Source organism: Anopheles merus, chromosome 2R (assembly GCF_017562075.2).
Source record: "Anopheles merus strain MAF chromosome 2R, AmerM5.1, whole genome shotgun sequence".
NCBI lineage: Eukaryota > Metazoa > Arthropoda > Insecta > Diptera > Culicidae > Anopheles > Anopheles merus.
In genome coordinates, this window is record NC_054082.1 from 11,311,937 (window position 1) to 11,338,732 (window position 26,796).

The 26,796-nt window shown below is 45.4% G+C and overlaps 1 protein-coding gene across 7 annotated transcripts; it reads left to right on the plus strand.

The window, feature by feature from the left end:
- The first annotated feature begins 147 nt into the window (after positions 1 to 147).
- On the plus strand, positions 148 to 26,564 carry LOC121588179 (homeotic protein female sterile-like). Of its 7 annotated transcripts, none has more exons than XM_041905859.1 (12): positions 148 to 256; positions 3,647 to 3,718; positions 6,591 to 6,648; positions 6,762 to 7,913; positions 8,112 to 9,201; positions 9,350 to 9,520; positions 10,503 to 10,622; positions 10,831 to 10,956; positions 18,725 to 18,807; positions 19,287 to 21,787; positions 21,958 to 22,129; positions 22,238 to 26,564. In XM_041905859.1, the coding sequence occupies exons 3-12, from the start codon at positions 6,607 to 6,609 to the stop codon at positions 22,301 to 22,303; spliced, it is 5,523 nt and encodes a 1,840-aa protein (XP_041761793.1). In that variant the 5' UTR covers positions 148 to 256; positions 3,647 to 3,718; positions 6,591 to 6,606; the 3' UTR covers positions 22,304 to 26,564. The 7 variants fall into 7 exon arrangements, with proteins under 7 accessions (XP_041761793.1, XP_041761794.1, XP_041761792.1 ...); XM_041905860.1 differs by having other exon boundaries at positions 152 to 308; XM_041905858.1 differs by lacking the exon at positions 148 to 256 and adding an exon at positions 1,282 to 1,789.
- The last annotated feature ends 232 nt before the right edge of the window (positions 26,565 to 26,796 follow it).

Below are 26,796 nucleotides of genomic sequence, written 5' to 3' on the forward strand. Positions count from 1 at the left end.
TTTTCCCGATTTTGTTTTATCAATTTTGTTATCTGCAATGGCATTTCCATGCATCCGTTAAACTATGGGCTTTGGCGTCAAGTTTGGCCAAAAGACGAACGTCAGTGACACACGTCAGTGTGCCAGTGTCAAAAACCAACACACCCATTATTTAGCATTTCCGTCTTGCGATCGTGACTAACTTTTTCTCGCAGAAAAGACTGGTGAAACTCTCGATGTCTCTGTAACGGCACGTAGAAAATCCGAAAACAAAACGGTGAATATCGTTCGATACCTGGATTTGTATGAGCTGCGGGGAATAATGCTACGTACGTAGAGTCTGGTGGGAGTGTGCTGGTTGATTTTGTTGGAAAGGAAGACACAGTTGCGAAGAAAAGAGAGAAAAAAGCGAAAAACCTTGAACCGTCTCGCAAGTGCTAATGAAACGAGCTGTATCGTTCGCCCCTCTCCCCCCATATCCCCTAAATCCGTCCGACTGCTCCTATCGTGCACTGCCAGACCTTCGACTCCCAGTGAACTAAACTTGTGCAATAGTGTTCGAATTACATTATAGCGTTCATTCACTGAAGTAGTAGCGTGGTACTGATTGAATAAAAAGATCTGAATCTTGAAAAACAAAAGAGATTGTTGCAAGCATAAAGGGTGTGTTTCTTCTTGTTTCTGTACAACACCACCGTATCGCCCACGAAAAGGAAAAGGTGTTTCGCAGTGCATTCAGCAGGAAGCATAACGAAAAAAAAAGAAAAAGAAGGAAGTGGTGCAGGGAATGTCCACCGTCCCCTCGAACGGGAGGGTGGGTGCTTCTTCCGCTTTCTAAAAAAACGACGGAGCAACCACTGATGTGTGCATGTGCGTGACAGCATTCGATTCGTGGTGTGTACGTGTGTGTCCCCCTGTGTATATGTGTGTGTGTGTGTTGAGTGCTGTCGGTCGGCTCTTGGGAACAAAACGCTCGACTCCGAGGTATCAGGCAGCCATTTTGTTTTCCAAGCTGGTGTGCTCCACTGGCGCGAAAGAGTTGAATATATATATATATTGAGAGCTGTGCAGGGACAGCCGTGGTAGAAAAATAAAGGCAAATCAAAAGCTGCTGGTGGAAAGGCAATCAACCGCTGCGGGTAAAAAGCGAGCAAAGACAGAGGGAGGCAGAAATTGGACTGTGCCGCAGCGTAGTAGGCTCTGGAGAAATTAATGTAATTTTCAACCTCCTCCTGCTGGACCTGCGGGACTCGCGCAGATCGACACAGACGCCATACTGGTACGAACGGCGGTCGCGTCGCGCTTTCTCGCTAGTATTTCTTTCGCCCGTTGTGCGTGTGAGCCTACCAGCTTTGGCCAGTTGTGGAAAAAGTCCGATTTCATCGCCGGCGCACGGGAGAAGTGTGACTTTTCGCCCGTGTGGGAGATATGCTGGCAGTGCAGCAGCAGCAGCAGCAGCAGCAGCAGCATTCGGCGGCTGGAATTTTACGCTGACTTGCAAACGTTAATGCGCGCTGTCACCAATACCAGTACACGCGAGCCGCCGGACTAGTCGCGCTCCGGACGGGTGCGAATTTCGAGAGCACCCTGAAAGAGCGAGAGAGCGAGAGAGAGTGTGTGTATGCGCGCGCGAGAGTGTGAAAGAACCGACAGCATACTGCGCGCGCGACGCGAAAGCGAGACCACCCGAAGCGTCACCCGTGCCAGCAGTGGAAGTTTTCTCAAACGTTTTCAGCAGTGTGGCTTGTGTTGTGCTCGGGCCGCATTTTTCAACCTGAATTTCATGCGGAAATTTGCACAGAAAGCACAGGTAAATGGGCACAAACGCATTATAAGGCTGGGAGGTGATCCATTTCGATGCAGTACGGACCGCAAATGGCCAGTGAGGTGCGAAAAAGTCGAAGCAAAGTTTGCCCCACGGTGCTACTGGCTGCCACAAGGGGGTAGCCTATTAGCCAGCGGCAGCAGCAGCAGCAGCAGCAGCAGTAGCAGTAGCAGTAGAGGCTCACACTAGAGGGACACTGTTAACCTCTCTCTGTGCTCTAGTGGTGTGGTAATGCGCGTACGCCGCCCGCCATGTTTGGCTTGGGGAAAGAGATAAAAAACATGCATTTGTTCCCGAATAGTCATTTGTGATATGGGAAAAATTGTATCCGATTGAAAGATCCGATCCGTGCGGCTGTTGTAGCTGGACGAAAAGCTCTACGGAAGGATCGGCATCATGGCTTGAAGATGAATTTGTTTGACGGTGGTAGAACCCGTGTGTGTTTTTGAGCGGGGTTGGAAGGAATTATTTCGATTGTGTAGTATCCCAGCAGCAAGCGCAAGTAGATGACATACATGTTCATACGCATTGATGGCTTTCTTTTCTTTACGGACACCGTGACGTTGTAGGTGAGAGATAGTGTGTGTATGAGGAAGCACAAGTGTGCACAAACTGTAGGCGAGCGCGCGCGCGCGCGCAGACACCTTCGTGCAAATCGTTTGGGAGTGTGTGTGCGTGTACATGGTTGCGTTCGAATGTGTGTATATGTGTGTGAGAGAGAATATAGTCGAACGATAAAGTGAGCAAGAGGGACAGGCATTAGTACTACTACCACTGCACAGTCCATGGAACAACGCGCTGTAAAGCGAGTGATGTGAAGGTTGGCTACCGTCATCATCATCATCAGCTATCTCACACACCACCGTGCACTGTAGCGGTTTTTGCGTCTGGCCTTCTGCTGCTGCTACTGCTGCTGCTGCTGCTGCTGGTGGTGGTGCGTTGTGTTTCACTTCCGATTTCGCTGGGGTTTCTCCGTCTCTTTCCTGCGTCTGAGCGTGTGTGTCATGAAGAAAATCCCATTCACCACACCGTGTGTTGTGCCCCCGTGAACACAGCAACAGCACAGCAGGCGACGGTGGCGGCGGCAGCAGCAGCGTGTGTTAGGGAGATGACGACGGCTTTCGAACGGAAAAAAGGGCAATGGAACATTCTAGATGCGTTTGTTCGTTCGGGATAAATGTGGCATCGGGGTTTTTGTGGAATTTGGTTGCGAATAATTTTTAAACATCGGCAGAGGTTGGATGAACAAAAGATAAAGATGGGGGTTTTCATCATCTTTTGAATGTAAAATATTTATGTTGCTCTTGGGTTGGGCGGTGAGATGAATTTATTCGTCACATGCAGGCATGCGAATATAAGTTATATAAGATTATTACGTTTCCCAATCGTGGCGTGCCAGCAGCAACTGTTTGTGCGGAGAGCTTAATGCGGTTTAGGGGATATGGATGGAGGAATTACGTTTCATATAGGTTTTCAAAACGGCTGAAATTAACAGCAAAAACAACGTAATATTTAAGCGCAGGATTTTCGTTAAGTAGTTGTTATTAAGATTTATAAAAGAAAGATCATTGTACTGACTAAAACCAGTACTTCATAGTTTTTCTTTACCTAAGCACTGATGATTACGAACTGGCAATCATACACTTCTAGTGTTTAAACTATATAATTAAAAGAATGATAACTCGTTAATGTAGCTAATTTTGTGTTTAGTTGGGATTATAAATTATTAAAAATGTCTTTCAAAAATCTATCATCACCGCGCCCAAAATCTCGTGTGTGCTTGTGTGGAAGAAGCAAATGAACGATTTCTAATCACACTTTCTCTCCTCCCTCTTTTGACAGGTTTCTGCAGAACTGTGAGGTGTTTGTGATGGTACACAGCTGACTGGACAGCAATCCTTGAAACCTTAAACGGTACGTATGCCGATGCCGGGAACACACGGGCATCCTCGCGGTGATGATGGACATTTCCACACATAACACATCTTCTCATAACAAACTGTAGCGAAGTACGGAATCGGAAGTTGACCGAAAGGCGAGACATAATTTAGGGGCTTAGCAAGCGGTGGGAATCTTAAATTCTGTGTAGGGAGGATGTAATGTTAAGCTTAGTATGTATGTAGGTTACGCAGTGAGTGCACCGCACAATGGGACCGAAATGTCAAATGTACGCTACATGCAGTGCTATGTAAATGGATTACCTAAAGGACTCTAATCCACCAGCCGCAGAATTAACCGTTTCGGGGGTACAAAACGAACGAATTGCTACGATGTGTGTAGTTGAGGAACTGTGAACCTCTTAGCCTCGGTTGATTCATCGCCTACTCTCGGTTGGCTGTGGCGCTACACACGTACCTTGTCCTTGTCTGTCCAGTGAGTGCGCCCTCATTCTCTCCAGTGCAGTAGGAGCCGTATATCCATTGCCGGCAAGCGCATGCTGTGTGTGGTTTTAGACATGAGACGCCGAATGGCGTGTGATAGCTGGTGAGGGGGTAGACCAAAAAGACCCTAGACACAAACACACACGCACATACAGGGGTGGTCGGTGTGTCTGTTCCGTCACCGCATGAATGTAGGGACCAGTCAGTCTCTCCGGTCCCTCAGTAGTTGGAAGAAAAATAAAAAGGCACAGGTCGCTCAGTGGGAGAGAATGAGTGAGAAAACGGCTACGGACGCACACACACATACACGAGAAAAGGGCTGCATGTGAGGCTGGCGCGTCGTCAAACTCTGTGGCTTTTATGGTGGAGAGCGAGATGCCAACAGTTATTAGGTTGCACCGTACATGCGCGCGTGTGCACGCTCGTGAGTGTGAGTGAGAGTGGAATGAAGCGCGCAATAATGGAGTGTTGTAGCTTGGGTTTTCGCTAGTTGGTGGATTCAGAAGAAAAAGACACACACTTCAAACACGGGCACGGGTGCTGCTGTGTGCTATGAGAGCGAAAACGGGATGACGTAGATATGTGTGTGACGACGGTGTACGCCCGGTCGAACGAGACAGACGATCGCGCTTGCTGTGGTGATAGTATTGGTGCGGTGTGGTGAGATCACGTAGCCCGCCTGAAATGAAGTTAGCTGTGGTTTTGGATGTGTGTGTGTGTGCTGTTGTGTGGATGATGAAGAAAGGCCAGTGGTGTGTGGCTATTGCTGGTGCAGCCAGGGCACTGCAACAGCGATAGGGAAGAGGTTGGTTTTTCCCTTTTAAACACACACACACATACATACATTGTACGGATAGGGCGCACAGAGCGAGTGGCGAACATCGTGTGCGCGTGTGTGTGTGCGCGCGCGTGAGAGAGGCGAAAACGGGCCCAAGAAAAAGACGCTAACGCCTGCTGCTCGATTGCTGCCGCCTAATGCTGCTGGTGCTGTACGGACGGTCGAGAAAAGTTGTGTGTGGCGTCTGGGAAATAGTGAAAAATTTGCGGTAAAAGTGCTTCCCTTGCCACCGAAACCGAGTGCAAAGTGTGGCCCGGAATACGGCCGAACAGTGAGCGATGGAGTAGACACGGTTTCGGGCCGACCCAGCGTTGTGAAGTTGGAATAATTTGTCAAGATCTTGACCTTGAGTGTACATTGATCTTTCGCGGATCTCAGTGTGCGCGCTGGCGTTGTTCAGAGGAAATAGTGTGCGAGAGCGCTAGCAGGCAGGGTGCACGGCGGCGGGGTTTTCTTCATTTGCTTCTTGCACTTTCCGCTTCATTTCACCCGGTGCGCCCGAGAGACGACTGCGCCGTCGCCCCACCATACCATCACCCCCGCCCGTGTCGATTCTTTTGTGTAGCGCGTTTCGTTCACGGCGTAGTTCAAAAGCATCGTTTCGATGGACAGCAGGCGCTTGTTGTAATCTGCGGCGTGTGTGTGTGTATGTTTACGGCAGTGCGTTTTGTGTGTGTGCTGCTGAACTGGGCACGGATGACGGCGACGGACGATACGATGACCGTGTTTCGCAGCTGCTAAATTGCGCGCCCGTTTGTCGTCTACCATTTTTTTCTGCGGGTGTTCATCATCGCGTCATCATCATGAATCCCTCTGCTACCCTCCCGCCGCGCGTGAGGTGCTGCGCACCATCGAGACAGGTTTTGAAAAGTGTCATTAAGTTGCTCCGGCGACGGTGAGGCAAAAAGACGACGACGACGACAGCGCTAGACGGAAAAAGAAGGTGTAATTTATTGATGTGTGCGTGTGTGTGTGCGGTTTGTCGTTGACTCTGTACCCGGTGGTGAGTGTCCCCGTGTTGCTCGTTAATTCGCCTTCCCACCTTCAAAAGTATGGCAATAAGAGACAATCTCGAAGGAGTGTACATGGCGTGGCATGGCAATGTGTGCGTACAGACATGTGTGGGAGTGTATGTGTGTGTGTGTGTGTGTGTTTGTGCGGTCATTTGATGCGGAAGTAAAGAACTGAGCGGAAATGTTGAAAATCCTTGATCGCTAATGAGAAGACAATGTATTAATGATTTTGCTCAAGATCCTCAATCCGACAATCCAGCTCATCTGTGGCTACATTCGGGAAAGGATGATCACAGTAAATGCCTATGCACGATGATGCAACTTGCTATTATAGAAACATATTTTAAACTGTACTATTTTGCTAGAAACTGAAACACAGCTGACAGCGTTTAGCACATCCGTTGTTTTTACATTCCATCAATCAAAGACAGAAAGTTTGAACAAAGTCTTAGCATGTCTAAACTTCCGACCTCCGTACGGGCTAGTTTGTTATGAGAAAAAATGTGGAGTGAAAACTACTATGATCTATGCGCTAACGAGGAATTCGGTTTCAGGCTTAGTCCAGATACTATGCAGCAAGGGTCAGGATCGTCAACGCCTTCAGCGGCACCGGTAAGTGGGACGACGGTGGTTGCGACAGAACGACAGTGTAGCCATCATTCGCAAACAACATGATGGCAACCTTTTCTCACATACAACTCATTTCTCCTCACCCATCCACACAGGCAAGTATTGTGCCCCCTGCGCCGGCAACAGTCGACAGCATGGACGAACCGCCGCCAAGGAACGAGCCCGTGGTGGAGCCGGTGAACGGTATCGTGCAGCCGCCAGTAATGCCACCGCCGGAGCGCCCGGGCCGGTTAACGAATCAGCTTCATTTTCTGCTCCGTACCGTCATGAAGGCGGTGTGGAAGCATCAGTTCAGCTGGCCCTTCCAGCAGCCGGTCGACGCGAAGAAGCTTAATCTGCCCGACTACCACAAGATCATCAAGCAGCCGATGGACTTGGGCACGATCAAGAAGCGGTTGGAAAACAACTACTACTGGACGAGCAAAGAATGCATACAGGACTTCAACACCATGTTTACCAACTGCTACGTCTACAACAAACCGGGCGAGGACGTGGTCGTGATGGCCCAAACGCTGGAGAAGCTGTTCCTGACGAAGGTCTCCCTAATGCCGAAGGACGAAACGGAGATGGAGGTGCAGCAGCCGAAGGGTGGCAAGAAGAAGCCCCGCTCGCTGGCCCCACCCGGTACGCTGGTCGGTAACACGTCGGTAACGGGCGCGGCCGCAGCGGCCGGTGTCGCCCCGAATGCGGCCATCGTTGCTGGCGCGAATGCAGTGGCGGTGGCGGCGGCAGCAGCTGCTGCCGCACGGGCCCGGCCCGGATCGGCCCTTGGGGCGGCGGTTTCGTCCAGCGTGCCCCCGCTGAGCGCTGTTCCCCCGGGGATGGGTGCCGCCTCGACGGTGGTCGCACCGAGTGTGCCCCCGATCGGTACCATGCCGCCCCAGACTGTGCCTGGTAGCACAAACACCACCACGACGGCAGGACCTAACGCGGCCGTTGCGGCACTGACGGCGGCAGCCGCTGCTGTGGCGGCCGTAAACACACCGCACAATGCCATGGGCAACCCAATCGGCGCGCCTGTAGTCAGCAAACCGAGCGCGCCCACCAACCCGCCGTACATGGTGAACAGCTCGCAGCCCGGACTGGACACGGTGATGCCGCCCCAGCAGCCGGCAAAGGTTAAAAAGGGTGTGAAGAGAAAGGCAGACACCACGACCCCGACAGCAACCGTGTTCGATCCGCACTATGGCACGCCGATGGATTCGAACGCTGCCAAGATCGCCACTCGAAGGGAATCGGGCCGTCAGGTAAGCGGGATAATTTATTTTATTGCTTTAAATTGTGAAAGGGATGGAATGGGGTGAAAGGTGCAATGGGGGCTTTAATGTTTACAGCACACACACACACACACTCAAACACACACATCTCCTGCTGGAACTGCGCAATGGCTAATGAAGTGTTTTGCTTTCATTTTATTTGTGGTGCGTTTTACCATCGAATTGCAGGACATAGCACCCTATCAAACCTCAGCCTATCCGATGTCACCGATGGCACACCAGGGTTCGAGCTCGTCGCAGTATCCGCCGAAGAATAAGGAGAAGCTGTCCGACGCTCTCAAGTCGTGCAATGAAATCTTGAAGGAGCTGTTCTCCAAGAAGCATTCGGGTTACGCCTGGCCATTCTACAAACCGGTCGACGCGGAGCTGCTCGGTTTGCACGACTACCACGACATAATCAAAAAACCGATGGACCTCGGCACGGTGAAGCGAAAAATGGACAACCGGGAGTACAAGTCGGCGCCGGAGTTTGCCGCGGACGTTCGGTTAATATTCACCAATTGCTACAAGTACAACCCGCCAGATCATGATGTGGTCGCGATGGGCCGGAAGCTGCAGGACGTGTTCGAGATGCGGCTTGCCAACATACCGGACGAACCGGTAAACAACGTTGCCCCGCACCATCCGTGCAAGGAGAGCGAACCGTCGTCCTCGAGCGACTCGAACGACAGCGACGATGAGAGCGAGTCGGACGAAGAGTGTGCACAGAAGTTGAAGCTGCTCGAGAAGCAACTGTTCGAGATGCAGGAGCGCATGCGAAAGCTCACCGAGGAGGCACTGCTGAAGAAGAAGCAGAAGAAGAAGTCGAAGGACAAAAAGAAATCTTCTGTTGCCGGACCGGGCGGTGCGGCCGGCGGTGGTGCAAGTGATATTAAGGGGATGATGGATCCCCACGCCGGTCTCAGTATGCCGCACGGTCCCGGTAAGGCGATGCATCAAATGGCGGGCGTAATGGGTCAACCGCCGATGGGCGGTACAGGGGCGGCCCCGGTAATGCCAGCAGCCGCCACCAAGGCAAAGGCGAAGGGCCAGCGAGCACCGAAAGCGGGCGGTGTGGCTGGGGGCGCTGCATCCAATGCACCGGCAAAGCGCGCTAAGAACGCAGGCGCTGCTGGTGGCACCAGTGCGCCTCGGGCCCCGAACAAGAAGAAGGCGTCCCAGAACGTTTCAAACTTTGATTCGGAAGAGGAAGACACGGCCAAACCGATGTCGTACGACGAGAAGAGGCAGTTGTCGCTGGACATCAACAAACTACCGGGTAAGTGTGAGCTCCTGCTTGGTTCACAAAAAACAGCTCTTCGTGGGCATTAGTATAGCGCTACTTTTTGTTAAATTTGCGTAGCTGTCTTTACGCGCGTACCTTGCAATGGGTGTCCATGTTTAACCTTTCTACCTTTCTTCGACAGGCGATAAGCTGGGCAGAGTTGTACATATAATTCAAAGCCGGGAGCCATCATTACGCGATTCCAATCCGGACGAGATCGAGATCGATTTCGAAACGCTGAAGCCATCAACGCTACGAGAGCTGGAAAGCTACGTAGCTTCCTGTCTCCGCAAGAAAACTCGTAAGCCTTACTGTAAGTTTCCAACTTAACAAACACTGCTACTGAGAAAGATACCGATCACATACACACAAATTCTTTTATGTACATTCACATTTTCTTTCGTTAAATATTCATTTAATCTCTATGCTCTTGTTGGCCGTGCGACTAAATTGTTTGTTCTTAGATTCGTTTTACACAGCTCATATTTAGAAGAGACAAATACAGTTAGTTATCCTCTTCCGAAACAATCTTGCATCGATTGTCTCTTCTTTTTTTTTTAATTGAATAATGTTCACCTGGGCAATGCGTTTGCTTTGTTAGTAATCATGCACCTTTCGAATATGTTGTTTTTTATATACTTATTATTCGCACCACTTCACACATTTGCAACGCCCAAAGAAACTCACCAATACTATTACGGTTTCATAATTTATTACGTTTGACACGTTTTACGTTCACTGCGTCAATATCGAAAAGGTTATACCCATTATTATTCAATGAAATGTTTGTGACTGGATCACGAAACAATGTTTTGCAGTATTAGCTATCAGTAGTGTCTGTTAATTGGAAGTTATACCTACTTACTACTTCTACTTGACTTACCATTTCTGTACGTTATCTTTCTTGGTAGATTCTTAGTCTTCTGCTAATCTTTGCATTTGAATTGAGCCGCTTGTATTAGCGATAAAGCGTAGCAATTAGCGCGCGAGATCATTGGCACGCCATCGCAGGTCTCCTCCATGATCTCGTGCAGTGCGCACGCAGATTATCTTTGATACAGAAGCTCACGCTTTCGAAAGCATTCTTAATTTCTCTGTAGCTTGGTTGAATTTTAGCAATAGTTCGCATAACAACCTGTTCGTATGTCGTATGGTAGTAGAATGTCACACTTCACAGTATAATTTATTCCGTTTGCTTAGTTTCTATCTTGAACTGAAATTAACCGTCTCTGCAACAAATGATGGATCGTAAGCTCTACAATGGGGGTCATAATATTTTCCCTTATCTTTTACAGACAAAAAAGTGTCTGGTAAATCCAAGGAGGAACAGATGACGGAGAAAAAGCAAGAGCTGGAAAAACGGCTCCAGGATGTGACGGGTCAACTAGGCACTGGGAAGAAGAACGCGAAGAAGGGTAAACTTTGTTTTTCTTGTCTCTTTCTGTAAACCATTTTTCTGTGTAGTTTGTATAACCCCTACCACCTGTCTCCTACTGCTTCGTGAAGCGGAGGAAAGGTCGTTGATCGTTTGCTAATAGCAGGTGTTTGCTTTCTTTCTTCTGTACTTTCTCGATTGTTTTCATAAAACCCATTTTTAACGACACCACCGGATGCGGTACGTAGACGAAGCCAACAAACAGGATGTTGCTCCCTCCGGAGGCAACATGTCCTCCAGCAGTAGCTCCAGTGATTCCTCGTCGTCGAGTTCAAGCGATTCCAGTTCTAGTGATTCCAGCGACAGTGAAGCAGGTTAGGCAAAATCTTCTTTGTTCTAAAACAAAACAAAATGAATCACAATTCTGTAGTGTTTAAATGATAAAAGGAAAAAAGGAGAAACAGTGACAGAAAGTAAAATAACATTTAGCACTTATCGTCCAACTCAGTTTGAAACTTGGAACAGTGGGGTATTGAAGAGGGCAGTGAGGGTAATAGGAGCAGTAGAGTAAAAACAACCGTAGTCAGCAGATTCACACCCGCCCCCTCTTGCAAGTGACCGATTAGTATTGTTTTTCTCTGATGTTTTTATTCTCACTATTTAAGATTCCTTATTCGATGCAAGGTATCGGAGCAATGATCTATAAACAAGGATGGGCCCATCCTTGCAAAACCTCCTTCGGGATATGTAGCATAGATTCTGGTTGTTAGCAGTTCCGTGCAAGTGTGTTGTAAAAGTGTACAGTTTTCTCTTCTCAGTTCCATTGCTATAATGGAGCCGGGGATACTACGTTGGCCAATCTGAATGAAAACCCACGCGGTGTCTCGTACGCAACGCTGCTGCCAGTTTGTTGTATGAATCACGTGGACACTGCTATATCTATAACGTAGCTCCACAGAGCATATATGCATAGCAACAGATAAAAAGTAATGAAAGGAATAAGTACACGATGGCTCTATTCCTTAGCAGAATATTAGCTCGCTTGCAAAGGTGTTAGGTATTTTAATTATCGACTTTAAAAAACACAGGATTTAATTTTGGAAACACAAAACAACTTGGCAGTAGTATTTAGGGAAGACATAATTGGTGCCATCATCTTGGCGGCAAATGATGAATAGATAGGAAGAAAATACATACGAGTATGTATTAAACACTAAGCCGTGTACAAAATGAAACAGCAAAACACAATTGGCGGAAGCAGACAAGTATTGCTGTCGTCGATGTTGTGGTTATATGGTCTATGCATAAACAATATTGTAATCCATGCTTTTGGTCCGCTATCTGCTTTATCTTCATGAACTCTTACAATCAGCTGCGAATTGTGACACCTCTCTTGGAACGTACAGCACTGCGTGAAAGAGTATTGATTGCATCGCAATCAATCGGAAACCTGGTTCAGTTGTAGGGTTATCAACTTTTGGATCACCATTTCAATTAAAATGAACCATGAATTATTGTGTGTTTGTTATAGCGTTTTTTTTTGTAAACTCTGGTAAGAAATAGTTTTCTTGTAAGATCTTCTAATGGCTGGCCTGGTTGCGCGCAGAGATGCTATAACAAGGTCATTTGGTGATGTGTTGGTTTTATTTTGAACATATGGAAATGTTCATGTGTATATTTCGTTTAAACGATTTCCAAGAAAGTGGTTTGAACTCTCAATCAGACCAATGATTTGGTCAGGCACTGAACGAGAGTATAGGTACGAATGGTTATGAATATAATAATATTAAGTGCGTTTTTGCCGGGAGATTGTACAACCCCTTTTACTGTCAGAAACATATTCTAATTCATCTTGCTCTGAATGAAGATGGGCTGTAGGCATTCATTATATAGTCGGTTGTTTCATATATCTTGTCTTACGTTTTTGCTAATTTATGGAAAACAAGTTCTGCATGGATAAATGCAGAGAGAGGTATGTAAACAAAGCAGATATGTATAACTCTCCATACATTTCGAGTATCTGAAAGATGTAATTTTTAAATCGGATCCATGGCGGGAATGTTACGCGAAGCACTGCTTCGCTTCAAGAGAGATTAACACTGTTCCGTTTACGTGAGCGATGAACATTGTGTATAAGCGTGCAATAATTGAAACGGCTCTGTAATGCTGCTCTCTGATCGACAACGCCTGAGCAAAACGATAGCCAAATTACAACATTTACAAACTATGCGCTCAAATTAGAGTACCGGTTCCGTCAGTCCGTCATGTTTCAACACATATTTTTGGATGTTTTTAAGGCAGCTATTTTTATTTTGCAGTATCATATATTAAACCAATGTCAAGTAATCATATGTTGTACACCCTTCACAACATTCGCTGCAATTGTTGTCTTGTTGTCTTGGACTGTGTGGTACCATCCCTAAAACAATCCAGACTAAACAACATCGTCTTTCAATTACAACTTGGCTTGCTGTCCATCTTGATGCGTTTAACAATGCATGTACAATCGAAACATGTGCGTGCACATAACACATTAGAAACACTGGCCCGCGTACACGGCGGCGGATATGATAAACAGTGTACTGCGTAAATGGCCAGACGTGTGTCTAAAAAAGCACGTTTAGGATGAAAGTTTGAATTTAGTATGCAAAACTCATGTCATTTTGGTTTCCATCGAAGCTTTAGTTTGAAGACGTAAATTGAGAGACAGAGAACAATAGTTTTTAGCAGATGGCCTAACAGTGTTGAAGATAATAGTTGGGTTTTTAAACAAGTTACATACAGCTTCCGTTACGGCCTTGCATTGTGAGACGCGCGTGGTTGCAAAAAAACAAAGAAGGGGAATTGGCGGCAGCTAATCAACGAACTCGAAACATTTTGAGGAAGGTGTAGTAACTAAACGAACAGATTAGGTAGCCTAACCAATTGATAGTATGATCTATCTTTACTATTCCGAAAGACTAATCTGATGAAAGATTTTTTTGTTCATTATTATTTTGGTATAGATTTAGGGCGTGTTGTACCTACTGACGGGTTTGAACAGATCTTGCTCAGTTGGTATATTTTCACCATGATTTATGTTTTATAGTTATTTTTCAAATCAGTAAACCCTCCAATAGCGTATAACCGTAACGTTAGTGATTGCATATGATGAAGTGCATATACATACGCCAGTATGTGCGCGCGTATGTAGGATTATCGTGTATCGATCCTCGATCTAATTGTATATGCACATCCAGATATAATAATATTTGTCATTGTATTCTCCTTTATGTTACCTTTTATTTTGCTTTCCAACAAATCTTCAACAAATTTCTCGTGTGTTTAATGTGTAATGCGGTGGGGCAGCCAACAAATCAAATCGTGTCTCAGTCCATCCGTTTCCCTTCGCGATTCGCGTACGGCGGCAGTGTTATGTTGTTCGCTAATGCTTAAACGTAAAGATGCAAAATAGCAGCTCAAACATGAAGCCTAAATACCACAGTAAGAGAGAGAGAGAGAGAGGGAGAGAGAAAGTGAGAGTGAGAGAAAGAAAGCAAGTGAGAACAGGAGAGGAAAAGAAGAAAACAGTTCGATCTGCGCGAACGCATGTTAACAACCTGTTTTTCTCTAAATTGAACTACCGTGTGCTACACCAGAACTTCCAATTGCGTAGAAAAGGTATGTGTTTACTGTAAATTCTGTTTTACCACCACCACTCTAATACAGATCAGAATGCGATTATGCTATTTAGCAAAAAAGGGTGTTCAATCCTGGTCCAATTATTGCAAAGTAGATTAATGTGTCGTTTCGACAGGGCAATAGATAAAATGCTAGCAAAACAATCGATCATGTATGTGTATGTTTTTTTTTAACTATAACGATTATTTATCCTCCATTATCCTGATTGACGTTTGCCAGTTAGATCCTGCTTTCTTGCTATTTAACATGCAGCATAGAGTACAGTACACATGTTTTGGTAGGGATTAATACATAGCGAACAGGTAAAGGGCATGTTTGCTACTGGTATATTCGCTGCTTGTTGATCGGTTTGATGCCATCGATCATAACAGTTCGTTGATCGTCATTGTTGAACCACACATACGATCATGGAGATGGAGAATGCCCGCTATGATGTAGCTTAAATCAACTGGAGCTGGTTTTGTTTATTTGTGAAACGAACCTGTGTTGTCATCTGTTCTGTTTTATGCAAATTAATATGAGTAAAGGTTTATGCAATTAAACACTACGACGAGTTGAGTTCCGTCACAACACTATCGCATCGCACATACTACCGGTGCTTCACTTGACCCCAGATTGCTGAACCTGTGAAATAGAATTGGAAAAATACTTTGTAGGAAGGAAAATCATTTAAATAAAATGGGTAAAGAAAGAGCCATACAAAACGTTGTGTTAGTAAAAAAAGAGAGAGAAAAAAAACGATTCAATAGTTCAATGCAGACAATGTGTAACATGTTAAAATAATGTTTGTAGGAAAGCATGTTGTAAATTTGTTTTATTTATTATCGTTGATATGACGACGAATGATGAGCAAAGGATGAAAACATAGAGAATATCAGAAATGCATTTAATTTTTTCCGTTCCTCTGTAAGCTATTTCCCATCACTGCTGGAGCTCAAAATATTTGAAAAAAAAAAAATCCTTGTAAGAGTACTATTGCATTGAGTTTTTAAAAACACATCGCGTATATTTGCCTAAACAAATGAAATGCACAATTAAGGGCGTGTTGGTTGACGAAAGAGGACACTAGTGAGTATATGTAACAATCGATCGCTGAATATGCACAGTTTGTTGTACGTTTTTCAATATATCCAATATTATTCCAAAGGTCTGTTGCAAATACATGACATGACAGGTGTCATGTCTGTGTTGTGGTACTGAGTGGATACCCGAATAATTGTTTAACATTTGCAAAGCCATCTCACATGAACTTGAACTGCAAAAGAAAGTGTTGATACAATGGAAACAAAGCAATATTTCGTTTCGCTAATAACAGTAATACCTATTGGAGAGAAATGAATGAGGATCGACGATTCGGCTGTCGGCAATGCCAAAACCCATTACACATTGTTTGCACGTGAAAGAGAGCGCGAATATGTTGTGAACAGAAACAAAAGCTATTCTAAATATGTTGTTCTTGTTACATCCAATTGGAGAGGTGAGATGTTTGTGTTGTTTTTACCGTAAATTTTAAGTTTCGCTTGCGTTCGTTTTATGCTACACCCCCGAAGTAAATATTATCATTTTTGCTGTTATTGCTGGTTAGGGCGTATAAATAGCCGCGCACTGCAATATACACATTTCAACAGGCATTACTGGAAAGTAGCGAGTAGGGCAAGGAAAAACAAAATGGTGGAACGGTTTACATTAATGTGTTTTTCTTTATATTGTTTTCATGTATTGCCTCTGTCTCTTGATTTACGTTACACACTGACTACGTCTGTTAGCTTTGTGAATAACAAGCAAATGATGTGCGTTTGCATTGTCTTACCGTTGTACTTTCATCTCATATGCTGTGGTTATTGTTTTGCTGGTTTATTTTCACAATGATTGAGTTCAATCCTGTGTGTATGTTGGTCTAGCTTTCAACAGGAAATGCTAAGCACGAACAAAGACGATATATTAGCAAACATACGCCGGTAAAGAAGTCACTAAGCACAACAGAGAAACAGGTATGCAATGGACAGTAGATCAATCGTACATAGGACATAGAAACTGGTTTTGATTTCTTTGCAATGGTTTTCCATTACTTCCATCTATATACAGCTAATAGTGTGACACGCTATACATGATGAAATGGCGCAGTTTGTAGCATTAATGGTAGCTTAGCAGTTGCAAATAGCGCTGTGTGGGACAACAAGGATCACATACACCCATTTCTTGAACAAACCATAGCGAAATATTAACATGTAGGGTGCAGACTTTATGCTAGGAGGGAAATGTACGAACGACAAATAGCAGAAGCAGCGCTGTCTAGCGAAACAATGTAATTTACATCTTCTGGATTACGCGCCTGGAAAATGTGTGTGTATTTGTGTGTGAGTGTTTGAAGTCGTCCTATTCAGACCTGTCCGTTCATTGTTGATCGAAGCGGCATAAGCATGAGACAAGCAAGTAAAGTCAGGAAAAAGAATGTCGTGTAATGAACGAAGAACTTACTCCCATGTTGTCCATGCCGGAAATGATCGTCGAAACACAGGGACAGAGAATGTTCAATTGAAAGAGTGTTGTTTTGCCATGGCCGAACAAATGCAATTCGAGTTTTTGTTGCAAGATAAGATGTAGGAAAAGTTGCAAAAATAATGCAACGAAACATAATGCACGACGCTGCAACAAACGGTACGTAGTTCTCAGAGCTACCAAGGCATTGGGTCCCGGTTAAAATGTATATGGTGTTGCTTTGTGACAGTGCACAGTCATAATACTTGCGTAAGGTAGTCATGTAGAACTCATATAACTATAACGAAATGATTAAATAATACGCCACAAAATCAACATTCTCTCTCTCTCTCTCTCTCTTCATGTGTATGTTATGTTCTTCAGTCTTTGCGCGAAATAACTGATACAACTACAAACATTGTAAGATGTAGTCTATTGCAGCAGAAGATATGACGCGCAGACTTTTGCATTTATCTGCGTACTGTTCTGGTTTTCCACTGATCATTGCACCATAACACACACCACAGGCATTAAGAAAAAAAAAAGGAAAACTTATTACACTATTATCACGAGCAGCGGTGTTGTAACTAACACACGACACGAGAGACAAGGAGAGAGAGAGAGCGAGAGTGCGAGAGTGCGAGAGAGCGAGAGAGCGAGAGAGCGAGAGAGCGAGAGAGCGAGAGAAAGTGTTAGATAATAGTTCAACTAGAAAAAGAAAAGCACGAAAATCATAGATAAACAGAATACTTGCATTAAACAACAGTTAAAAATATATGAAACAAAAAACTGATTTGTGCCAGCGCGAATCAACTTTGGTGTAAAACGTATATAATAGTTGCGACGAGAGAGGATCATTCAATCTCATACACAAAAGATCGTTAGTTTGGTGGAAGGTGAGATGGAAAGTATGGTTACAAATTTCGACACAAAATGATTGATACAATAGCGTTAACGTAGTTTTTTTTTGACTGACAATGCGCGCAGTGAAGGTAAAAGAGAAGGGGACACACTAGTGAAGGAAAGTTAGAAATAATCATTTGAAATTTGCTTCTTCAAGTATTTTCCTCATCAAATACATGAACGATCAGAAACGATGAGCAGTTGCAGCGGTAATAATGGGTTCAGTTTCAGCACCAATTTGCATTGGTTAAATTGAAAAGTATAACGTACACACAACTGGCAAATGCGATGTAAAGAGGATTGACCATATAAAATAAGCAGAACTAAAATTGCATTAAAAGAAAACCAGACAAAAAAAAAACAACAACACAACTAAAACATAAATGGAAAATCAAGCATTATAATCGTAAAACTTGAAACTACAAAAAGAAAAGAATATATATAAGTAATAAAAAAAATGAAAAGTAAAATGCTACATGCGCAGCTCTTCACTGTCGGTGAGATTATTTTACACGAAAGATCAACAGGTTGTGTTCGCGTGGGGAGGGAAGACTTTGTGAAACCGTAAGGGTTTTGGTGGTTTTGCTTTTGCGCCCTGCACTCTCTGTATTATTTAGATCGCGCTATCTCTGTTTCCTCTTCTGTCTGGCACCCGCGAATGAACTGTTAAAACGTATATCGATTGTTGGCTGCTCCGCTATATTATGGTGTAGTGTAGTATGCATACATTTGTGGTTGTCGTCCCTCTTGTAATCGAATGCTATCCCCGTACGATGGCTTAAACAGCTCAAAAAACGCCGCATCGCCGCAATAATACACACTTTGCGAGAAATTTGTTGAAGCATCAACTTCCGATCAATAAGCACACGAGATCAAGGGAACACGTGTGCTACCTAATCTACATGACAACACCCCGTGTGTTGGGGTGATGTGTTCGGTTGTGGGTAGCACAGCGCAGGTATTTATTGACACGGAAGGAAGGAAAGCAAAGAACGATTCCAGAATTGTTGTGAATCTGAGCTTTGTTGTGGGACATGGTCATGGTTACGTACGATTATTAAACGTTCCTTTGTGTTGCAGAAGCTGGAGGGCGACCACCTCGCAAGAAGAAGAAGGATTCCTCCTCCCCCATGGGATCTGGAGGCAACAATCCGGCTAATACGGTAAGTAGTGTGCGGTTCATGCCCGCCGCCAAATAAATGTATTAACATTGAGCGGCGCTGAAAATGCTGTAATGCTATGCTTGTTTTGAGTTGTTGCTGTTGTATATGTATTAAAAAAAGGCGTAATGTGCCAGAAATCTTAAGCGTGTAGGATTGCTAAAAAATAGTTTCACACAGGACGCATCACAACGCATGGAAGCATTCGTATGCGTCATGCTTGATCGTAAAGTTAACAAATATTTAATTTGGTTTAGTGATTAGCAATCTAAAGAATACACATTGCTCTAATGTCAAAGAATAAAAACAAACAAGTTTGTTGAACATAAACTAAATCTTATTATCCTGAGAAGATGCAAATATTACGGCCGCGTGTTGAAAGTAGTTAATTATCGTTTTGCGCGCTCATTACCATGTAACCTTCCCCCACGGGCAGAGCATGCATATTGACTGTCATTTCTTACCCACAATCCATTTTCCAGTCCTCTGCTCCGGCCACCGCATCAACACTATCGGCAACGGCAGCGGTATCGCAGTTGCTACCGAGTGCTGGCGCCAATAACACAAACACCACCTCCAACACCACTACTACTACCACGAACAACAACTCCAATACCATCACACCTCTCCCGAACGCCGCCGCTCAGCAGCCACAGCAGCAGCAGCAACATCCTCCGGCTAACGGCAGCAGCGCCCTAAACCCGACCACCACAGTCGCTGGCCCGCCGCAACACTCCCAAATGCACCTCGCTGCGCATCAGCAGCAGCAGCAGCATCGGCAAACGCCAGCAAACCAGCTACAGCAGTCACTCATACCGCCACCGCCACACTCATCTCAGTCCACATCCACGCTGGTATCATCAACCTCCTCCTCTATTACCACCTCCTCCTCCACCTCCTCATCAGGTGCCGGAGGGGCCACATCGAGCATGGGCGTAGCAGCTACCACCGGCAGTCACAACGGTAACAATCCACCAGCAGCAACAACAAGCATTGCTGCTGCCGTTTCATCGGGGTACGGTGGCATGATGGGTCTTTCCCAAACGCCGGCCACAACAGTGGTTGACTCTGTGCCGGCGCTTCTGCAGATTCCTTCACTAGCGCAGCAGCAGACGATGGCCGCCGGTTCGCACTCGCTAGCGAACGCGCTAATGATGTCAGCAAGCGGTACGGCAAACAGTACCAGCAATGGCATGGGCGGCGGCGTCAGCGGAACTAATAGTAACAGCGGCAATCCCAACCCGATCGGTAGTAGTAACAGCAACCAACTCTCTTTACCACCTCCCATACCATCACCAAACACCACCACCACTACTACCAGCACGATGCTACCTGTGAATAATAATGCTTTGACCACCACCACCACCACCAGTACTAGTAATAATCTGGGCAATAGTGCTATCTTGAATAACTCCATCACTGTTACGCAGCACCAGCAACAAAATGCGGCACTCGGCGCGAACGGCATCGCTCCTCCGGTGCCGGTTACGGCCCACGCACCAACGTCCGGCATTACCACCAGCAGCAGCAACGTTATCAACACGAACGGTAGCGATGGTGCACTGAATGCTAGCAACGGTCTGATCAATAGCATGCTTGGACTACCGCCAACGTCCCAGCTTGCAACGAGTCTGGCCGCGATGACGAACCTGGCCAGTATGGCTGGCGGTCTGCCACAGCCCTCGTTGCAGATGCAGACGCAAAGTCAGCAGGTTAGCAAACAGCAGCAACAGCAGCAGCTGGCACATGGAGGAGCCACCCAGACCCAACAGCAGCCACAACAGCAGCTGCAGCACGCACAGCAGCAGCAGCAGCAGCAGCAGCAGCAACAGCTTAATCAACAGTTCCGTCTCGGGGGTGCTGCCGGCAACAACGGGCATGGCGGGCTCGGCGGAGCCTTCATTGACCCTCTCGAGCACACGCTCAACTCGTTCGAGCAGTCGATCAAGGCGGAACCGCTCGGTCTGAACCTGCTGAACGACATGCCCGCCTCGCTAAAGCAAGACCTCACGACGAGCATGCTGTCCGCCAACATGGATCTGTGTATGGCGCACCTGCAGAACCAGCTGCACTCCGGCAACAACGGTTTCGCGAGCGAGTTCAATGGCAACGGGCCGCTGAACGGTGGGGCCAGCGCTGGCATGGGTCTCGGTGCGGGCATGAACCAGATGGTCATGAACAGTATGGCATCGTCGGCTGCTGCTGCCGCCGCCGCCGCCAACAGTGCGCTGATGGGTGGTGGCATGCCATCGATATTCGATCCACTGCAGAGCTTTATGCGTTCGGGGGCGGGAGTGGCGGCGGCCGCTGCTGCCGCCGGAGGATACCACCAGTCGAATGCGGTCGGTGCGGGAGGTGCCCCGGCGAGCATGGCAGGACTGATGACGGGTGCAAGTAACAGTAGCAACGGTGCCGGGCTGGGCAGCGGCGCCAGTGCTGGCAACGTCGGCGCAATGCACGATCGTTCGATCGATCTGACGCAGGCGGGCAGCAACAACAGTAACAGCAGCGGCGGCTCCCTGGGGGGAGCAGTACCGCCCGGGATGATGCCAACCGGCAACGGTGGTGGTAACATGATGGCCATCAAGAAGGAGGAACCGGGGGTGGGCGGTGGCAAGTTTATGCTGACGCCGAAACCGATCGAAGATTTGTTGATCAACCCGAACGAGAAGAAGATGGGCAGTACACCACCGCCGGCCGACGTGAAGGGCGGGAACGTGGCGAACGCGTTCAACAAGGGCCAGGATCCGAAGAGTGCTTGGTCGTCGCTGGCCGCCGCGGTGTCGCCCCAGAATACGCCCACGTCGAACAAGCCGAAACCGTCGATGGACTCGTTCCAGGCGTTCCGCAACAAAGCGAAGGAGAAGTTTGATCGAATGCAGCAGCAGGAGCTGAAACGATCGCAGAAGGAGCAGGCGGAGAAGGAGCTGAAGCGCCAGCAGGAGCAGCAAAAGATAAAGCAGGAAGAGATCAACAATGGACGGTAGGTTTTATATTTGCGCGAATACATATCTTGTATGCTGTGCGCGTATATGTGTTCGTGTGTACTTTGTGTAGGATTTTGTTTGGTGTAGTTCCTTGCGTGTACACGTTGTTTTGTATAATACTCACTGAAGCGATTCCGTATGTCCCATTTTATGTTTTTTTTTTCAGAAAATTACCTATCGAACCCGTCCAGCCAAGAGTAGTGGAAGAGATTAAAACATCGCCACAGGGTAGTCCATCCCCGGGAGGAACGCCTACCACGCCGCATGCGCTAGATCGTTCCGCCGCCAAGCGGGCAGAACTGCGGCGCCTCGAACAGGAACGTCGAAGAAGAGAAGCGGTAAGTGGATCATTCCTTCAGCAGTGATCTGTAAGCATATTGGTGTATATTACTATCTTGTTTTTCCCCCTTTTCTCTCTACCCTCTTTTGCAACGGCGCGCAAACAGATGGCTGGTCAGATCGATATGAACATGCAAAGTGATTTGATGGCCGCCTTCGAAGAGTCACTGTAAAGCGCGTAAAACCCCGTTTTAAAGATGCAGATACCCTTCCATTCGATGAGGGGGAACATAATAGGCATGGAACAATCGACACGATGTTCCCCACCACCATCATACATCCGCTTTCGAAGAACAATCGAACAATCGTTTTGACGAGACGTGTTGCACATACTCGGCAATGAATGCGGTCGTCTAGTTAGCTCCGTTACATCCGCAGTGTTGTTGTGCGTGTACGAGAACCGTTACCCTATTCCCTGTACACACACAGAGACCTACAGCATCCATTGCGCATCCGCCAGGTGCAGCAGAGAACAGAAATCATCGATACCAATAGCGTTTGTTACCAAAAATACACAAAAAAAAACACAAAATAAAAAAAGGGATTATCCACACAACGCCACCGCGCGTAAAACCACCGAAATCGTAGGGATGATGCTAGATGAAGATAACTGAATTCTGCTGCTGTGTGTGTGCCTGGTCAAAATGGGTAGTAGTAATGATTTGGTGAGTACGAACTATACACCTATTCTGCTACATAAACAAACCCCCTCATTTCATCCTAGGAGTAAGAGCGATCACTCCCATGTTATCAGACTATCACTAGAGGGGCAAATCTACACTAATCAGAAAGTGTTATACGCATCCCATACTCAAACGATCATGCAATGTATAGTTTAGCCCTACACACACAGCGGTAAGCGTAGTTCGAAGTGTGTAACGATGATGCTGTGGATCGCTATAGGGGTATAGTTTTATTATGTTCGATTAGCTACTCGTTACTCTAGTACTTCGTTACTTCGTAGCGTCGTTACTTCGTAGCGTTTGGCCGGTTTAAAGGAATGGACGGTGATGCAAACGTCTTTACGCGTTAGTGGTGTAGTGATGGAATAACTCAGAACACAGCCCATCGCCCTCTCCTGTGGCAAACGGCACCACTAGAAATCTTGTGTATAGAAACAATCAAACGATCCCTTGTCGCAATTGACACAGCATGATGGGACATTGGAATGAGTAGTTAAGTAAGGAGGAGACACATACACACCATTACTATAAAGCAGACGAAGTGTGAATGTTAGCAGGAAATAAAAAAAAATACTATAAATAGTAGAACGTATCTAGACATACAGCTCCTGTAGTAGAAAGTAAAAAAAAAGGAAAAGAAAAACAAAGCAAAAATGTGTTTAGCATAGAAGAAGACGATAAACGAAACAATATATTATGTTTACAATTTCTGGGTAGGTAGTAGTGGCGGAAGGAGGGAGAGACGCACCGTGAATGTAACGTGCACTAGTGTTTAGGGAATACTTTATCAGTTGTGATATATAATTAAAAACGAAGAAAAAAAAAACAAACATAAACAGCCAGAAAACAGTTGCGGCTGGGTGTCGTCGTCGTCGTCGTCCCTGTGTGGACGGTCGTCCAAAATAATACTAATAATAATAATAATAATAATAATAATAATTAAAATAATAATTATATTAATAATAATATTAATGATTATAATAATAATGGTAGTAATGTGTAATTAAGATAGTACGAAACGGACAGGATGTGTACACGGAAGCGCGGAAAACTAAGCAAAAAGGAGAACACAGGTGCACACGGTTTATATTAGTATGGCTGTACTTTTCGTCCTGAGTCATGGGAAAAAAGTACCAAGTGTAGATATCATTTTATCCGACAGAAAGTTGCTGTAAGAAAAAAGGGAGAACGGAACCAGGAATCAACCTGGTCTATACTGGGTGGTGTAGCGTTTTGTTACGTTTACAGTAAATGAAGGCGGAAAACGACGCAGAGCATACACACACACACACTCACACATTTTCACAATAAAAGGAAGGCAACGGCTTATGGCTTACCTTTTGCCTCTCTCCATACACAGGATTTAGCACCGAGCCACACACACCATCTGCGTTTGATTTGATCGTGTCGCCGGCGATGACGTGCCGCGATCATGCAGTGTAATATATTCATGTAAAGTAATGTTAATGTACTCGCTATTTTCCTCGTCCGGTCGTCGTTGTCGTTTGTGTGCATGGAGATGCATTCTGGTTCTACCGGATGATGGGGAGAGGATTGAATGTGTGCGATGTTCGGCGCGACTATAAATGTAAGCCAAAAACTACTACGAAAGGAGGAAATGTGGTATAATAGAGGAAGAGGATTTAAAAAAAAACTATCATCGGAACCAGATTGTTGTTTCTCGTGTGTTTTCTCTGTCATTTGCCTAACACATTGTCGTCATTCGTATTCGTACACAAGTTCATGTAAATTTTCTCTCGAACTTTTCGTATTAAAAACCAACAGCAATGCAACTGTTGTATGGCCGTGTTAGAGAAATCGAGCGGGAGGGCGGGCAGATGAAAGGCAAATAAATGGAAAAAGTGAATCGAGCTAAAGTTGTAGTTAATCGTTGTTCATTTATGGCGCTACGATTTGAGTGCGGAAATGCGCCATACATGAATGAAAGGATGCAAAAATAATAAAATAATGATTATAAATTGCGGGACTGTAAAAGAGGACTTTCCCCTCCTCCACCCCCCACTGGGCAGCAATATTTGGTCAATTTAAGGAGACACGAGCAAACTTGGACGAAGGGATGTGGGTAGTGTGCGTGTGTGTGTGTGTGTGTGTGCGTATGCCCGTGCGTGTGAGGTGTGCGCCAAATCGAGGAGCACACTTCGTGATGGAAAGGATAAAAATATAAAACAAATGAAATTGTAATAAACGTTTCTTTTACACTTTTTTTTGTTCTTTCGCGAGTTTTGCCGTTATTTTTCCTACCTTGTTTTGTCAGTAGTTAGTTTTAATGCATTATGAATTCACCACAATGCTAGTGTATTGTGTTCGCGCGTGTGTTTTGACTCTATTCGCATGCTTATTCGACAAAAAAAAAAAACAGGAGACCAACATAGATGCTCGTAAGTGCATCACGCGCGACATTTCTTAATGATGGGTTTGTGTGAACTGTGTTTTTTTTTCAATACTTTGTAAGGTGTGCTAAAGGTGCGTCTTAGTTGTGGTTTTACAAATGTTTTGGGTTACGTTACGATCAGATAAAGATCATACATACGACGCACGAGGAACAGGCATCTAAATCCAAATGACCTTTTTCCGTACCCTCCCCACAAACGAAGTAATTGTGTAAGTAGAAGAATTGATGAGGTAAAAAATATGTCAAGCACCTAAATAGAAAAGAGGAAAAAAAAAAACGAAATCTACTATATATGTACTCCAGAATATTGTGTAACTTGATAAAGGCAGGGATAAAGCAGGAACCAATCGAGCAAGATCACGTTGCACGCACATCGTACATCGATGATATGGTAAGGAGGTAAGAGCAAATTGTTCTTGACGCTTTGAGTCTGCTGCTCCAAGTAAACGTTGAGCAAGTAAAGCCAGAAGCGTAATAACACATGCTGGAAATATTCTAAACTAGCCAAGCAATACTAAAAAAGCAGAACACAATCTTGCTGGGTGAAAGATGCTGTTTAAAACAGCCAATGGGATACGTGTGTACAGTAGCGTTAAGCAATCTCCCCTCTTTGACTGGAGTAAATAGTTATTGTTTCATTCTTTGTTTTACTGCTTTTAATTATGACTTTGTTCTTATTGCACCTTTAGTTACTATCATCTGCGATCATGTTTAGTGAGCGTGGTGGAGCTGTGTGCTCTTAATGTGTATAGTGTCAAATAAATAAAAAAAACGAGTATTAATAGTTTAATAAGTTCGAACAAAGGCAGAAAAACGCGCGCTCCGACGAGGAGAAACGAAAATGGAATTGTACCGATTGAACGGATCGAAGAAGTGTATGTAATGGTAATTTAGGCGACAGAATGTAATTCGAATAAACGTCGTGTAACGCTAATACCATTGTCTAGTTGTACTGTATAGATTAAAGTAGTGATGTAAGCGGCATAACATATTAGAAGTAAAACAAAACAAGACGATTCTATTCAATGTAAAAAAAAACACGTGTGGAACAAACCATCAATTTTGGTGCATTCACTTGCGGATACGAGCGATGCAAGCGCGTGTGCGATGTTTAGGTACGCCAACGACAAACAAACACGTGCGGGTGCAATACATTTTTTTCTACAGCAATTTGATGGTACACGGTTCGATGATATAGCAAAACAAATGAAATCGCACGACCATAAACATAATGGTGAATCAATCGAGCATACATTTAGAGATATGTTTCGCACGGAGTTACGCGAATTAGTATAAACTGTACACGATCCTGTCCTTTGAAATACATAAGAAAACCAATAAGCTGTTCGTTGTGTTTTTATTCGTGTTGTAATAGTAATATTGTGTGTGATTCGTAATTGCAAAGTAATTGATTATTTGTAAATATCGTTTTATTTGAAATTTCCCGTCCCCGATTCTTTGTGGAAACGTGTTCCAGGGTTTGTAAACCGGATTGTCTGAAACTGAACGAATCGTGTACAGGTATTCTCCGATATACGCCGTACTCGATATACGCAATTTCTAAATTTGA

Bases quoted from the DNA above. Each gene is read 5' to 3' on its own strand.
- LOC121588179 (XM_041905855.1), top strand. From the start codon at position 6,538: ATGTGGAGTGAAAACTACTATGATCTATGCGCTAACGAGGAATTCGGT. The intron at 6,649-6,761 runs GTAAGTGGGACG...CCATCCACACAG, and splicing joins CAACGCCTTCAGCGGCACCG to GCAAGTATTGTGCCCCCTGC. The intron at 22,130-22,237 runs GTAAGTGGATCA...GCGCGCAAACAG, and splicing joins AACGTCGAAGAAGAGAAGCG to ATGGCTGGTCAGATCGATAT.